This window comes from Lonchura striata, chromosome 5 (assembly GCF_050655825.1).
Source record: "Lonchura striata isolate lonStrDom1 chromosome 5, ASM5065582v1, whole genome shotgun sequence".
In the NCBI taxonomy this organism is placed as follows: Eukaryota; Metazoa; Chordata; class Aves; order Passeriformes; family Estrildidae; genus Lonchura; species Lonchura striata.
In genome coordinates this window covers 17,955,155-17,970,262 of record NC_140707.1, presented here as the reverse complement: position 1 = coordinate 17,970,262, position 15,108 = coordinate 17,955,155, and the positions used below count along the sequence as shown (strand labels likewise).

The following is a 15,108-nucleotide window of genomic DNA, read 5'->3' as shown; positions in this document are numbered from 1 at the left end:
CTACTGCACCTTACCTCAGAGCTGCTTGGGATTTCTGATCCTGCAGTTGAAATAGTTTCAGGTCCATTGCATTCTTCCCCTAAGGAACATTGAAAAAGAGATTCACATAAATACATCCCTTTTAAAAAAATATTTTTGTTTCTGAATATGATGTGGACCTTGAAGGCATGGGACTATGAACAAGTAAAGGATGGAAAATAATACTCAAAATACATACAACTGCAAGAATGCTTGAGACAAAATGCTGCAAGACACAATATACTCAGTCTGTACTACCTTGGTGTAACCTTGCATTCACAGAAATGTATTTTTAACTGTGATAGAAAAAAAATCTGTTGTCATCACTTACCTTTCTTGTCTCAAATATCTACTAGGTCTAAGAGGCTTTCAACTCAGAGTTTTGCTGCCTTGGTTATGGACGTCAAATTACTTGTGGAAGTGTTTGCTAGAGATCAAATTAGGGTGTGGTTTTTCTGTGAAGGAGTCGATGCATAACCTCAAGATTACAAATGCCCATGTCATGGAGGCATGACAACAGGATCAAGAATAGTAAAATGAACTTTATTACTTAGCTTCTTGTTTAAAAAACAAACCCTAAAAATCTCAGGTCCAAAACAACAGCTGATAAAACAATCTAAACAAAAAAAACCAGCTTTTGTTTTAACAACAGTAGTGAACTCTAACATGACTTTCCCACAAATACAATCGTTTCACCAAAGACACTATTGGTGAAATGTTAATGCTAAAGGGAAAATCCTATTCAGTACCTTCATAATCTTAAATTGGATCAAAACACTGGCTGGGTTTGTGCCTCTGACTTTACACTGTCACCAGTTTCCTATGGAGAACAACTCTGAGCCCATAAGCTAGGCTCCTGCTCCAAGAAGGTTTTTGTAAGCAACCATCTCTGCTGATTAGGCAGACCAGTCTCTTCAATCAGGCATCTATATCACTCCACCAGAAAAGGATAAGCAGTTTTGAAAACAGCTGATCAAAATCTAGACTGTGTCTAGAGATACCATTGTCTCTTTCTTTCAGAAAAGAGGATTCATCTTCTTTCTCCATTAAGGAAGCACTGCTGAGTAGCTTAGACTGGACAGATTTACACTGGACCACTGCCAAGACAACTATAGTTACATTATTTCTGCCAATAAAACGAGCCTACTTTTCTTTTTGTAATCTGCAAATATTTGATGTGAAAATTGCATCCAGGCAGGATATAAAGTCGTTCTTCAAAAATATATAATAAGCTACTTAAGTACACCTTGAGAGCATTTTGTTTCCTACAATTTTTCTCCTTCAAAGTTCACTTACAGAAAATGGTCTCTGTAATTTTTAGCTATACATATGGTATGATGAGAAACCAAGCAATGGTATGTAAAATACAACAAATAAGTTTCTGAATGCCAAGACAGTTAACACTGTTGCATGCTATTCTGCTAAGGCAAACTATACCTGGAAAATTTGTATTAGTAGAGACAATCTGAACACCAGGGAGAATGGGAGCATCCCTACCACGCTCTGCTACCTGTGCTGTCTAAAGCCCTGGGAGGCAGGTGCTACTGCAGACTTGGCCAAAAGTATCAGCCCAGGGCCCAGGAGCAGAAACACAGATGTTTTGTCACACAACTCTCCTATTCCAGGCCAGAAACTGTCTGGTCCCTGCAGCAGGAACATTCCATTTTCTATACTGCTTGGTGAACTTGAACAGATTCAATGGCCTATGACAGCCTTGGAGTGGGGGAGGGCAGCCATTCTGAATTTTATCCTCTCTGTAATTGTGAAAGTCCAACCTGAGAACAAATAAAATTGAGAGTTCCACATTTTAAATGCCTTCCCAGTACCACAGCTGATTACTTATGCAACTTGTGGAAGGAAATCCTCTTGGTATCTCTGCTCCACCAGAATAAACCTGAATAACCCTAGGGCAGCACACGAGAAAGTAAAAAGAGAACTCAAGACATATATTAACTGAAAAGTACAACATACTGAGTATGTCCACTCCTTGTAAAACATGTAATCAGATTCCTGAACACAGGCAGCACAAGCAATGCACACCCAAACCACACAGGAAGGTGTAAAGAGGCCTCATCCCAGAACTGCACCAAGCACCACGAATGTAAATGCACAGCTAGGTCTCAAGCAGGAGAGCTGCCAACAGATAGCCAACAACTGACTTGCAAATCACATTGCAAAAGACCTGGCTCACATGTGATACCAATGACTCACATTAACTGAAGTCTGATTTGCAATAGGCTCCAAGCAGAAAAAAAACCAGAAAAATGGATAGAGGAAACAGAAGAAGGGAGAAAGGTAAAACACGGGTTAGTACAATACCTTCTGAATGTGATGGCTTGAACTTGGTGAGAATCGCAATGTCATCTTTGAAAGGAAAAAACACTTCAGTAAGAACCAGAAGTAAAATTCACTTCAACATGAACCCATTTCATCATTCTTCTCTATCCTTTACAATACAGCCACTCTACAAAGCAAAAGAATAAGCCCTGGACACCAGAGACTGCAACTTAGACAGAAAGCATGGCACTGGCTCCTCTTGGAACACCAACATTCACCTTTTTGTCCAGGCTTTATTCAGCAACACAAACAAGGATGCCACTTTTCCTTATCAGCTGCGGGGAGGACCATAACAGTTTCTACTAGTCAAGAAAAGGCTTTTGAAATTCTTCATTAAATTACTGCTTCATATCTAAAGATGGGAGTAAAACAATAATATTCTGATAAAATTCCCTATTTAAGGGTATGCCCTCATTCTTCAACACTACATGCTTTTAGGTATATAAACAGATCTAAAAATATCTGCACGCCAAGAACAACAAACAAGGACACTTACTAAATGAAGCGGCCCTTTATTATAAAATTTGTATAAATAGCAGAAACTCTTTGAAATGTTTTTTGTTCAAAACTAACTCCAGTGCAACTCCATGACTATTAAACCTCACTAAATTATTTCAGAAATGTGTAATTTTATTATTTGTTCAAATCACTGTTGTTCATGGGAGTGCATGTATCCTACCTGAAAGAAATGCCTCTTTCCCAGTGTAACTGGTGTCTTCAGCACAGCTATTATGTGTAACTCCTTAAACACATCTGCCTTGGCAGTGTGCACGTTACTGTAAATAAATAACCTTCCTATGGCCTATAATTCTGCAATATAAGGCAACATATGCTGTCCCAAACTACACCCAGCTGCAGGGCAACCTACTTGGAAACTTTTGGTATGCCACCCTAAGAATTACAGACCACTTCTACTTCAATTACAGACCCGAATGACAAGAACAACAGTAGCCCACAACACAAATGAACATTTGGTACTGAAGACTGAAGAAAATAATCAAGGTTGATTTAATTTCTTAAAATATAAGTAGTTTATTCACAAAACAGGTCCTTTCATTACTGTAATCTTATGATTTATGTAACAAGCATAAAAATAGCTCCCTGTGCAATTAAATAATCAGAAATTCTACAATACTTCAAATTTGTTCACAGTGCCAGAATCACTTCTTTTTTCTTCATGCCAAAACTGATGAGTTAGGAAAAAGTAAAAGTACATGTGTTCAGTGCTATTGCAAAAAAGTAAGGATGGCATTGTAAGTCAAGGCCTCCCACAGACTCTGTTTTCTGATAGTAGCTGCAGCTAGGCAAACAGCACCAGAAAAGGAACTGCACTTTCTGTGGGAGGAATGCAACCTGTCACAGGTCACATCCTGGCCACAACAGCAGTGCCTCGACTAGGCAAGTAAAAGCCCTAGGACAGACCTAACCACAGGACTTCTTACTCAACTATTGGTGCACTTGGAAGAATGGTTTTTCAGCTTTGAAGAACGTTTTCAGCTTCCAGCACTCTCCTAGCTGGAGAAGAAGCACGCTCTGGAGGATACAGGAGTCTGGTCACCAAAAGAGTATTACAGAGAAATATGCCTTGCTAGGGAGAGAAGGGATTTTAGCCATGCAGGTGTGGCTGGACTGTGCTACTCATCTTCAAAAGCCAATGAAAAAATCCTTGGCTGTTATAATAACTAGCACAGTCCCAGCCACGGATGCTCCAGCCCCTTTAACTGCATCTCACCCACAATTTCGCTGGAAGATGACAATCCTTTTACTTCAGCACCCTCAGTAAGTCCAAGTCTGCTGGGAGGTGGCAAAGAAAAAAGCTTGGCTGATGATGCTGCACTTGAGGTACAGCTGTGCATGGTGCAGCTGGTGTGCAGATGCTGCTGTCTGGCACAGTTCAGAGCAACTCTGCATCAGAAAACACAGCAAGAGAAGGCTTTTAAGCTTCCCTTTCTTCAAACTTCTATAATCCTGATTCATCTGCACCAAGTAGAGTTCTTGACAGGTTGTTCATACCACTAAAAACATTTGCATATGTAAATGGTGCCTCAAAAATCAGGTGGCAGATGAATAGACATTTTTAGGGATCAAAATTTGTTTTGTTACTAAAACTAGAAAATCATTTGCATTTGCACATTTAAGACCTGTGATACAGCTATTCCACAGGAAAAACCACAGACAGGATTCTCATGCAGGTGTTTAGCAGCAGCAAGACAGTATTATTATTGATTCTGCTATTTCAGTATTGTTTCCAAAATTCTGCTTTCAATTATTTCCACAATTTTCAGAGACACAATAACAGCATCCTTTTCAGCCAGAAAAACCAAGCAAGGAGCTCTCAGACCATTGACACTGTTCTACACATGTCTGACACATTGGCATGTTAGTTTATACACATGCCTATCCCTAGAGCAAAATTTTGATGGTCCAGGTAAAATGAAAACAAACAGATAAACCAACAAAAATCCTAAGAAATCCTGAAACTTACACTGCAGTTGTTATGAAGTAGCTACTTTGTACTATGAAGAAAATTCCCAATATTCATCTTTAGCATGCTATGAAAGAAAACATTATGCCTAGATGTTTTGAAGTTACTATCTTGATAAACCCCCTGACATTATTCAATGACCAGGCCTGGCCAGCAGGAAAGAAAAATGAGTTGCTTCCTCCAAGTAAGCATCATAATGACTATTTCAAGTGCTTTCATATATAAGGAAAGCAGCTTTAAAATGACTTATCAACTAAACTTAGGCACATACTGATCACATCCTCCACAGCTGGATGGAGCTGCCACTGGGAACTGGAAACCCACTGAGCTGACTTGTAAGAAAGCAAGATAAGGTTGCTACTCCAGCTGGTATTGTCTGAAGAGTAAAACTGCTGCTGAGCTAAAGGTTCAATCCTAAAATGATGACTGAAGTGGTGATGCATGCACCCACAGAGATGCTTCTAAAAATTTAAAACTATTTAACAATGAAAACATTCTCAGTAAAGCCAAGAAAATCTATTGTGAATATTTTAAAAGAATCTTGTTAGTTCCTTAAGAGAAGAAGATTGCATTCAAGTGTAGGCTGCTTCACTGACATAGTAATTTTCTTCATGTGTTTTATTATTAGACAAGTACTTCCAGAGAAGACGTAATTATCAACACATCAGAAGTAAAAGAACTTTACATAGGCATCAATATTTGGAAATCTGTTCCTAATAGTAATGAAATCTCATTTAGCATTTGGAAAAAACACGTGGTTCTAGTCCTAATCTCAAGTATAGTAACTGGGTATTTTAAATCAAAATGGGATGTTTACCTTCAGCTGCCTCCCTTTTAAAGAACCACAAAACCACCTCCCCTTTTGATTAAAAGCCACTGGGATAGCAAAAAAGGGAATACATTCAATAAAAAGAGAAGTTGTGAAAATCTGTTTTTAGCAAAACACCCACAAACATAGTGTTGTAACAGAGAACTTGAATGGCATTTTAATGCAGTTCAGGTAATAATCATCACCATATTTTATGTACCAGCACAGGCAGGACTCAAAGCATGCTGTGAGCATTCAGACCTCCCAGGTATCATTGTTCTGCAGAATGACACATAAACTGATTAACAGGTTCAAATGCAGTTAAAAAAGAAAGCCCAGAGTAGGAATAGATTGATTAAGTCAGGTATTTTTAAAGTGCACAGCATTTACATGCACGCAAGTATGAGGGACTAGAATGCCAAACAAATCTCAGCAGAACAGGATGGTAGAAACACCAGACTGCAGGAGTTCTGACAAAGCATGAGCACTAGGGCTGTGCTTGCTTGCCTTTAAGAGTATTTATATATTCAGGGCTGGATTTATCAGCACTGTCTGACTGCAGAGGCAATAAACAGCTCCAGCAATGGCCTTGCACACACATGGAAGTGCCAGGTGCTCCTGCCTCTCCCTCAAGCTACAATGGAGAAAGAGGAACTGCGGGAATGTTTTTCACCACGGCCCAATGGAAGCACTTCAACAAGTGTTAGGCACAGACTTGCTTTTCCAGTGTGCCCAGAGACACAATGATCACTTCACAGCACCACTCATTAATGCATTTCTCCAACTTCCACTGAAATCACTGATACAAACCCTTAGGCAACAGTCTCCAATTTCTTTCCATGTTTGCAGTACACAAGCATCCAAAACTAGTGGAGGGCCCAATGAACTATTCATTCTGTGCACACACATTACATTCCTACCCTTGTATGACAGATCTTCTATAGATGTTGTAAATGAAAAGGGATACATAAACTAGGAAATGAATTATGTAAATATAGCAATATGTATTTTTTAAAAAATCACCTCAAGTTTACTGTCCTCTGGTGGTATTCCTCAATTTAATGTTAGCCAGACATTTAATTTGGCAAATTTAAATGGCAAATTTTTGCTCCTTCTGCTTCGTTATGCTCTACCTCACTCAGTACTTTTCTGGTTATGCTTCCAATGAAATGCATCATTGTAAATTTTGCTACTGTATTCACCAAGTATTTCATTTTCTCACATTACACAACATGAAAATATACCAGTACAGGAAGACATTTTATAAACAAATGGCAGATTTGCAAGACTTAGAAGAATCTGCATTTTTGTCCAAATTACTTTAAAAATTATGGAATTCCTATACTGATCCCAAAGAGAAACTGCTCCTATCAATCAAGAAAATCAGGGCAATGGGCCATGGCTTCCATTGCCTAAACTTTTTGTATGTAAGCACCAGTCAATTAACAGAACTAAAGTAGTCAAAGTGGTTTGCAGAACCAAGTGGCCTGAAATCCACATCTGCTAACCATTACTTGTTGGCATGGTATATTTCTAGCACACTATAAATTGTGCAAACATAGACTTTCTGATTTCCTACCCAACAGTTAAGACAACCCCTTTGAATAACAAACCACAGGGCCCTTTCTAATTTAGGGCTAGTACAGCAATGAAAGGACAACCATCTGCATCGTGAGCCCTACCCACACGGCTTGCTGGGGTTCTGCTAGCTTGCCAAAGGCCTCAAATTTCATATTTACCCTTTCAAGCCTAGTAAAGAAGATGAGAATCCCTTGGGATTTCCAGTTAGAAGACTGCCCTTCATGCAAAGATCTACTCCCTAAAAAATATGTTTGGAACTTCACCATGTCTACTGGTCCTCGCTGAGAGCCACTGGTGAACAAAGGCATGAACACCACAGCTTTAACAACTTTAGATTTCAATAAAAAAACATATATCTATATAGTAAAATTCAAATAAACAAATCCCAACAGACTCACTTCCTGCCCCACATAGTGTTTAATCTAACACAAAATGTTATAGTTGTTACAACAAAATAAACAAGGCTACACAATGTGTAACTACGGACAAACTTTATTCTAGAAATAATTTCTGACATGTTATTCAGCTTCAGTACTCAGCAAATAACAGTAAATCCCTCTACAACTATTGTTATAACTGCAAGAACTATCCCTAGCAATAGAACACAAGAACCTTCCTTCCCCTTTCTGCATTTATACACACATGCACGTGGAAAGCTATCAGCAAATATAATAAAATTACTACTAGATAAGAAAATACAACCTGGTAATTACACTGCTCTTTGGCTCAATCCCCAGATTACAATAAAAACTAATGCAAAAATTCACTGCATTATTACCTCGCCTCTTAACAGCTGATCACATTTTCACATTACCTATACCTTCCTGATGACACAATTAGGTTAGATGACTATTTGTTTCCTCCATGTGCATATGCAACTCATTGGTTTAAAGATACAAAATATGAAGACATTTTATTTGGTTTCTTGGTGGTTTTGTTTATTCGCTTGTTTGGGGTTTTTTTCACAAATTATATGCCAACAGTTCACAAGCACAATTTTTGAAGGATATTTTCATCAATGCCCTTTTGTCTTATCCTTGTATCACAGTAATTATTAAGTCTTGGTACATAAAGGTTAAAGTGTACTTCCATTTGATAATCCAGTTATCCGTTTATTTCTGTAGGGAACACCTCAGAACAGCACAGCACACCAGGCAATGCCTCAGCAGCAAACTGATAGAGAGGGAATCACTGAGAGAACACCACTCTGCCCTACACCAGAAGAGACCCTAGTGGCTTTCTGGGTGTTTATTTGGCATTCACAATCCAGAATCTTTGCCCCTCACTCAGCCAAACCATTCCTCCAGGAATGGGAGAGACAGCTGCAGACCATTTTCTTTCATATTCTGAGCGGGAAAGTGAAATTGTAGGTCCCTTGTTACAAAGAGACTAAAATGCTTTCATCTGTGATGGCAGGACCATCCCTCAGCTCAGCACCTGAGGGATCTCAGAGGTCTTTTTCAACCTTAATGATTTCTAGGAATCCAGCTGTATTTCCCAGCTTTCCAAAATGTGGCCTGAATATCCCACAAAATTGCTGCTGGATTTAAATGGCATGTAGGGGACTTAATCCTTCCTTTCCTATTCACTGAACTGCAGACAGTGAGTTTAATCTCGTATGCAGGGTGCTCACCTAAAATGAAAATGCTGTCCAAGAGCAATTTTTTTTTAAACTGACACAATCTTTGGAGAAAAATCCAGCTGCAGTGGAATGGGCTTGACATTTTCATTTTCACATTAGAAGCACCATAGCTATACAGTGATATGACACAAGTTGTTGGGATGAGTTCCCAAAAGCAGGTTTTCCTGCTACAAACAGGGGTTTTCTGTTAGAAAGAGGTTTAACTTCCAATAAACAACCTATATTTACACTGTGCCCCTGCAGTGACACATGGCCGCCAGTAAAGAAATTCCACTCAGAAACCAGACACTGGTTGGGCTAAAAGTGTATTTTCTCCCCTGCCTTTTCTATTATGAACTACGTCTAAATTTCTTGGAGCTTTTATTTCATTACCTACAAATTAACTACCAAACAGCTTTCCTCTTAACAAACCCTTTGGTTTCGGCCTGTGGGAACATGATCTCCCATTCAACGTTTCCACAAATAGATCAGAAATTACTACATACACTATGACAGTAATTAGAGACAGATGTAGTTTTGAACGGAGGCCTGTATTTTATGTTACTGGTATGAATTCTGATCAATCAAGTTCAGTACAATTTTAATAAAGAACAGCAGGATTTGGCCCTGAATGCAAGATGCCAACACACTGGCACAAGCACTGTTGTGGCACAAGCACCACTGCCTTTTGCTGAGGTTTTTCCACCTTTTTCAGAGGGAAGCAAGCAAGATGACAACCAACCTAAGTAAGCATTTGAATTAAGATCACTTAAGAGCGTTTTGAGTGCAAATCAGGCTCCTGGAAGTTCTGGAAGAGGAGCCATGCATATACAGGCAGCATACTTCAAATCACGGCATGCAGCCAGCTTCCAGAAAACTGGCAGACTTGGGATATATATAAATATATAAACATTTCGCCAGCATGTTTAGCTACTGCAGCCTAAACATGCTAGGGAAAAAAAGCTATTGAAAGTGAACGCAAACATAAATAATCCTAGCAACATAATATAGCCTCCTTCCTCTAATATTTACATTTCAATTTTTCAAATTCAGTTTTCTTAGACTTTCATATTTGGGGTAAATGACACACACCTTCCAACAGGAAGCAAAATCACACACACAAAATTGGAATTTTTTACCTCACACAGATGTAATTCAACAGGAAGCCACGATGCTTCCTTCAAGGTAAAAGTTTTGGCATACAGGCTCTAAACAGGCAAGTTAAACTTTCTCTTGCTGGTAGAGTTTTGCACCCCATAACCTGTTCCCCGGAAATCAAGTTTAATGAACAACAGTAGTAAATCAGAATTACATAGACATGTACTACCCAAATAGAAACATGTCTTTAAAGAAAATGAGTAACAGATGTTTTCTCTCCTGCCTTGTTCCTATTGACTTGCACAGGCCCTCCCTGTTCACATCAGATACCTAGAGCCTTAAGAGGCTTTTCCTAAAAGGTACAAAGCATATGTTTAGATGTATAAGAAGTCCTACTGGCAGTATATGTAAACCATTAGTTTTTCTAAACAATAATTTAAGGAATTTTCTGTGGGCTTTTTAACCTTGAGAGACTTTTGGGCAACAAATTAACATAACTTTTAAAAAGCCTACTCACTTCACCCCATATTCAATTTGTTTCTCTTTAAGAAAAGTGGTTAATTAACAAAATTGAACTGAATTAGAATATGATTTTGTATGGAGAGTTATGTGCTACTATATGGCAAATCCTTCTTAATCATCCTTGAACACTGAAACCCCTCAAATCTCCTTATATTCTCTATTTTTTACTATAAAAACCCCACAAGGCTCATGGGAAAACTGAATAATGCAGAATGAAGTTTACAAATCTGACTTCACAGAATCATTCCCTAAATAGGAATATTTTGTGTGTTCTGTAAATATTTTTTAGCCTCAAGCTACTTCAGAAGAATAACCCACGGAGGGAGCAGCTCAGTCCCAGCACTTTGCATCGCTCCCGGGCAATGGGATGGGCAATGACTCAGGTCTCTCACATCGCCTGTGGAACAGGATCTCTGGCCAGGAGAATGCAGTGTCCATCTGCTGGGTTCCCAAGGAGCTGCCAGCTCCACCGGCTCCTCCTGCCAGCTCCTCCGGGCGCTCTCAGCGAGGGCAAAGCTCGGCTGGCACCTGCTGCCTCCCCACGGCTGGACACCCCTCCCTGCTGCCACTACAAAGCTCCTCTTTTGGTTCCTTTCACAGCCAATGTTGCCATCACACCTCTCTGAAACAAGACTGACAAATATTTTGAAAATCATGATTTGCCGCTAGTGCTCGAGGTGTTTAAAATGGCTCTATATATGTTTTTCTAAAACAGACAAGTTGTAAAGGAGAACAGATAACCCAAGAAGCCAACACAGGGACTTAGTGGTTCTTTCCTGCTTTAAGATTTTCACTTCTAGGACTGATGACAAAGCATTATTCCCAAAAAAAAGAAATTTTTCTAGGTCAGCATTTTCCTTTTTTGAAAAAAAAAACCCCAAAACTATACAGTCTCACTCTGAAAACATCAACATGCTCTCTTGCTTCAGACTGTTGATTCACGTTGCCAGGTGAGGTGCTGATAAACACACACTTACGTCACGTTATTTCACAAAATCCTAACAGGACCACATTTATTTTAAGTAATGACATCCCACACTGACATGAATTGGAAACTGTAACATGGCTACAGCTAAAAAGCAAGGCCTGGGCACAAACCCAGTGGCTGCAGATGCCCTGTCCCGGGGTCTGTCTGGAGCACCTGGGACGGGGCGAGGGGAGGAAAGGGGGAGGAAAGGGGGAGGAAAGGGGGAGGAAAGGGGGAGGAAAGGGGGAGGAAAGGGGGAGGAAAGGGGGAGGAAAGGGGGAGGAAAGGGGGAGGAAAGGGGGAGGAAAGGGGGAGGAAAGGGGGAGGAAAGGGGGAGGAAAGGGGGAGGAAAGGGGGAGGAAAGGGGGAGGAAAGGGGGAGGAAAGGGGGAGGAAAGGGGGAGGAAAGGGGGAGGAAAGGGGGAGGAAAGGGGGAGGAAAGGGGGAGGAAAGGGGGAGGAAAGGGGGAGGAAAGGGGGAGGAAAGGGGGAGGAAAGGGGGAGGAAAGGGGGAGGAAAGGGGGGAAGGCTGCTCACACCTCCCCAGGCGCTGGGACCACCCCGAAAGGGCCACCTGAGCCCTGGGAGCCAGCCCCCGTCCCAGCTGCTCTCCAGGGCGGCTGAAGTTTGCTGTCCGGCAGAGGGACCTTTCTATCTGCTCTGTCTCGTAAAGATAAGAATCAAGCGGATTCTCTAGCTTTTGTTCTTGGCAGGGCGCTGGTACGAGAGCCTTCGTTTTATCTGAGGATTATAAAGATCGAGTCACAGCTGGATCGTGCTCACGGAGAAGTGGTTTTGCTCTTCTCCAGTGAAAGCCGAAGGATTAAAGGCTCGAGGCGGGAGAGGCCAGGACTCACCCGAGATCAGCCCCACCTCACAGCCGCCGGCTGGGCAGAGGAACCGGGGGAGCCAGAGCCCGCAGACCCTCACCCTGCGCCCGCCTCGCTCCTCGCCCCGCGGGGCACAGGGGCGGAACAGAACCACCATCTCCCCCCTCGCCGCCTGTCCTACCGTCCGCCGACAGAGCCATCTCGATGAGGGTCTCGTTGGCTCTCCTCCCCAGGCGGCTCATGGTGGCCGCCCGCCGCCTTTCCGCCGGGCGCGGAGCGGTGACTCAGGGCGGGCCCATGCATGCGCACTGCCCGCGGGGCGGAGCGGGGCGGCTCCGGGCCGGGGGCTGGGCTGGCCTGGGCGCAGCCAAGCCCGAAATTAGGCGGAGTGCCCGAGAGCCGCCTGCCCGCCGTGTGTGCTTTGGGTTCGGCCGTCCCGCCTGCGTCCCCTCCCAAGCGGCGTGTGCACCCCCAGCAGCGTAAGGCGCCTGGGCGCAGCGCAAGCGTTTCAGTCTGAAACAGCCCTCTGTTATCGGCACTTATCGCAAACCCAAAAATTACACCCATAAAAGCTGCTATTGTTATGTGTAGTAAACATAATTCGCGCCATTCCTTGTATGAAATGTGTAATACTGGATACTTGTTATATTATGCTCGTTTGCATGAGAAGCCCCCCCCCCCCCTCCCCCCAACCTCGCAGGAAAACCTGGTTAAGTTGAAACCCAATTTACGAGTGGCTCGGCCAAGAGATGGCCATATCTGGGGATGCCCAGGTGCTGGTCATGGCGTAAGTGACCCGAGATGGATATCAAGGACCCGAGATGGGTATCATGGACCCGAGATGGATATCATGGACCCGAGATGGGTATCATGGATCCAAGATGGATATCATGGATCCAAGATGGATATCATGGACCTGAGATGGATATCATGGACCTGGGATGGATATCATGGACCTGAGATGGATATCATGGATCCGAGATGGATATCATGGACCTGAGATGGATATCATGGACCTGGGATGGATATCATGGACCTGAGATGGATATCATGGATCCGAGATGGATATCATGGACCTGAGATGGATATCATGGACCCGAGATGAATATCATGGACCCGAGATGGGTATCATGGACCCGAGATGGATATCATGGACCTGGGATGGATATCATGGACCTGAGATGGATATCATGGACCCGAGATGGGTATCATGGATCCGAGATGGATATCATGGACCTGGGATGGATATCATGGACCTGGGATGGATATCATGGACCCGAGATGAATACCATGGAAATCCTCGGACAGACACATGTGAATGCAGCGTTCCCGTAAATTTCATCAAGGGATTCAACAACTCCGGACATTGAATTGTTCTTCCTCATCACCAAAAAAGAAAATCTTATTAACCTATGAACTCTGGATGGAAGAAAAGACAGACTGCCAAAATCTTGGCCTCAGGCAGAATTTTCCCTATAATTTTCCATCCTGCTTGTGCCAGGATGGAGGTGTGGGCATAGAGGAAAACCTCTGCTGAGGTCAACTCCTTGTCACACACCCAGGGTCAATTCCCGGGTTCAGCACTGTGTTTTCCATGGCTGGCTAGATAGAATTTGACCACTACTAAAACTATTTTTACTTTTAATCTGTCTGAATAAATTTCCATTTATAACACTATGAAGAAATGTAACTTTTAACTCGTGAGGGTCCGTTCACAGCTGCTGTCCCTGATCCTGGAGCTGCTACCATTGCCATGTTTAACAGCCCTAGCTTCTTACTCCTTCCTTCAATCATCTGAGACACTTTCAACCAGTCTTTGTTCACTATATGTATGTGAAAAATGCATATTTTATTGCATATGATTGGCTTTTCACAAATATTAAAATGAATACTCTATGTGTAATGTTAGAAAATTATGCTGTATTTATTTTCTTAAGTAGCATGTTAAATATATTTCTAGGTTATAGCACAATGTTAAAATAGAAACTATGCTATTTAAAATACTTTTTAACCAGCTAAAGAAAGAGATGAGATAATCAAGAAATTGTTTGCACAGAGATAACAGCAAAAGGGCACATAAAGAGTTACCCCCTCCTTATCAGAAAAGACATTCTTCCACCTTCTCTCCATCTTTATGGAACCACCAGGATTAAGGGGAAGAAGTTGACAAAAACTGGGAACGTTCTTAATTTGCAAGGAATTTATGCATCATGTATGAAATATATGAATATGCAACAGGCTACTGCTTTTAAGGCTATTCCTTTGTTCACAAGGCTTGTTTTTGGCAGCTTAGTGTCCAAAAACATCCAGACATCTGTAATTCTTTGCTTTTTATTGTCTTGTAATTGTCCTGACTCTAAATTTTTATTACTCTTATTGTATTACTATTTTATAACCATTTTATTATTATTAAACTTTTAAAAATTCTAAAAACAAATGATTGGCATTTCTCACAATTTATTTAATACATTTTTTGTTCATTACTATAAGCTCAGGCCTTCTTTCAAATGGACTTTTTGTATATTCATCTTCTACTACCTGAGTACCACTTTACACACCAAACTGACAGGGAGTTTTGTTACTTAGGCAACTGTAACACAACAGCACTTTCACGACCAATACGAATTAATGGAATTCTTAATAAAAAGTTAATCAAGTAAGTCAGCTGAGTTGCTGGGCTTGTTTTCAGATCTATATACAGTACTAAGCCTTTATTTGTGCAACATAACTGCTTCAAGGAGTATATTTTCAGGAGCAAGACCTAAAAATGTGTCTGGTTGGTCTCCAAAGCCCAAGATGTTTAGTTGGGGTTTTCATGTCCCAATGCAGGATGGTGGGAACAA

At 41.4% G+C, this 15,108-nt stretch overlaps 1 protein-coding gene across 14 annotated transcripts in view; it reads right to left on the bottom strand.

Moving 5' to 3' along the window:
- Positions 1-13,649, bottom strand: part of ANO5 (anoctamin 5) — a 59,793-nt gene extending 46,144 nt beyond the window's left edge. For 5 of the 14 annotated variants that reach the window (XM_031505092.3, XM_085579876.1, XM_085579877.1 and 2 more), the window contains exons 1-2: positions 12,447-12,541; positions 15-79 (exon numbers count right to left, since the gene is read on the bottom strand). In XM_031505092.3, the coding sequence (XP_031360952.1) occupies positions 15-79; positions 12,447-12,507 (126 nt within the window). In that variant the 5' untranslated portion in view covers positions 12,508-12,541. Of the gene's footprint in view, positions 1-14; positions 80-2,337; positions 2,383-4,087; positions 4,261-12,446 lie in introns of all 14 variants that reach the window. The other 9 variants (XM_085579870.1, XM_085579871.1, XM_085579874.1 and 6 more) reach the window with 3 other exon arrangements.
- Positions 13,650-15,108: the final 1,459 nt, after the last annotated feature.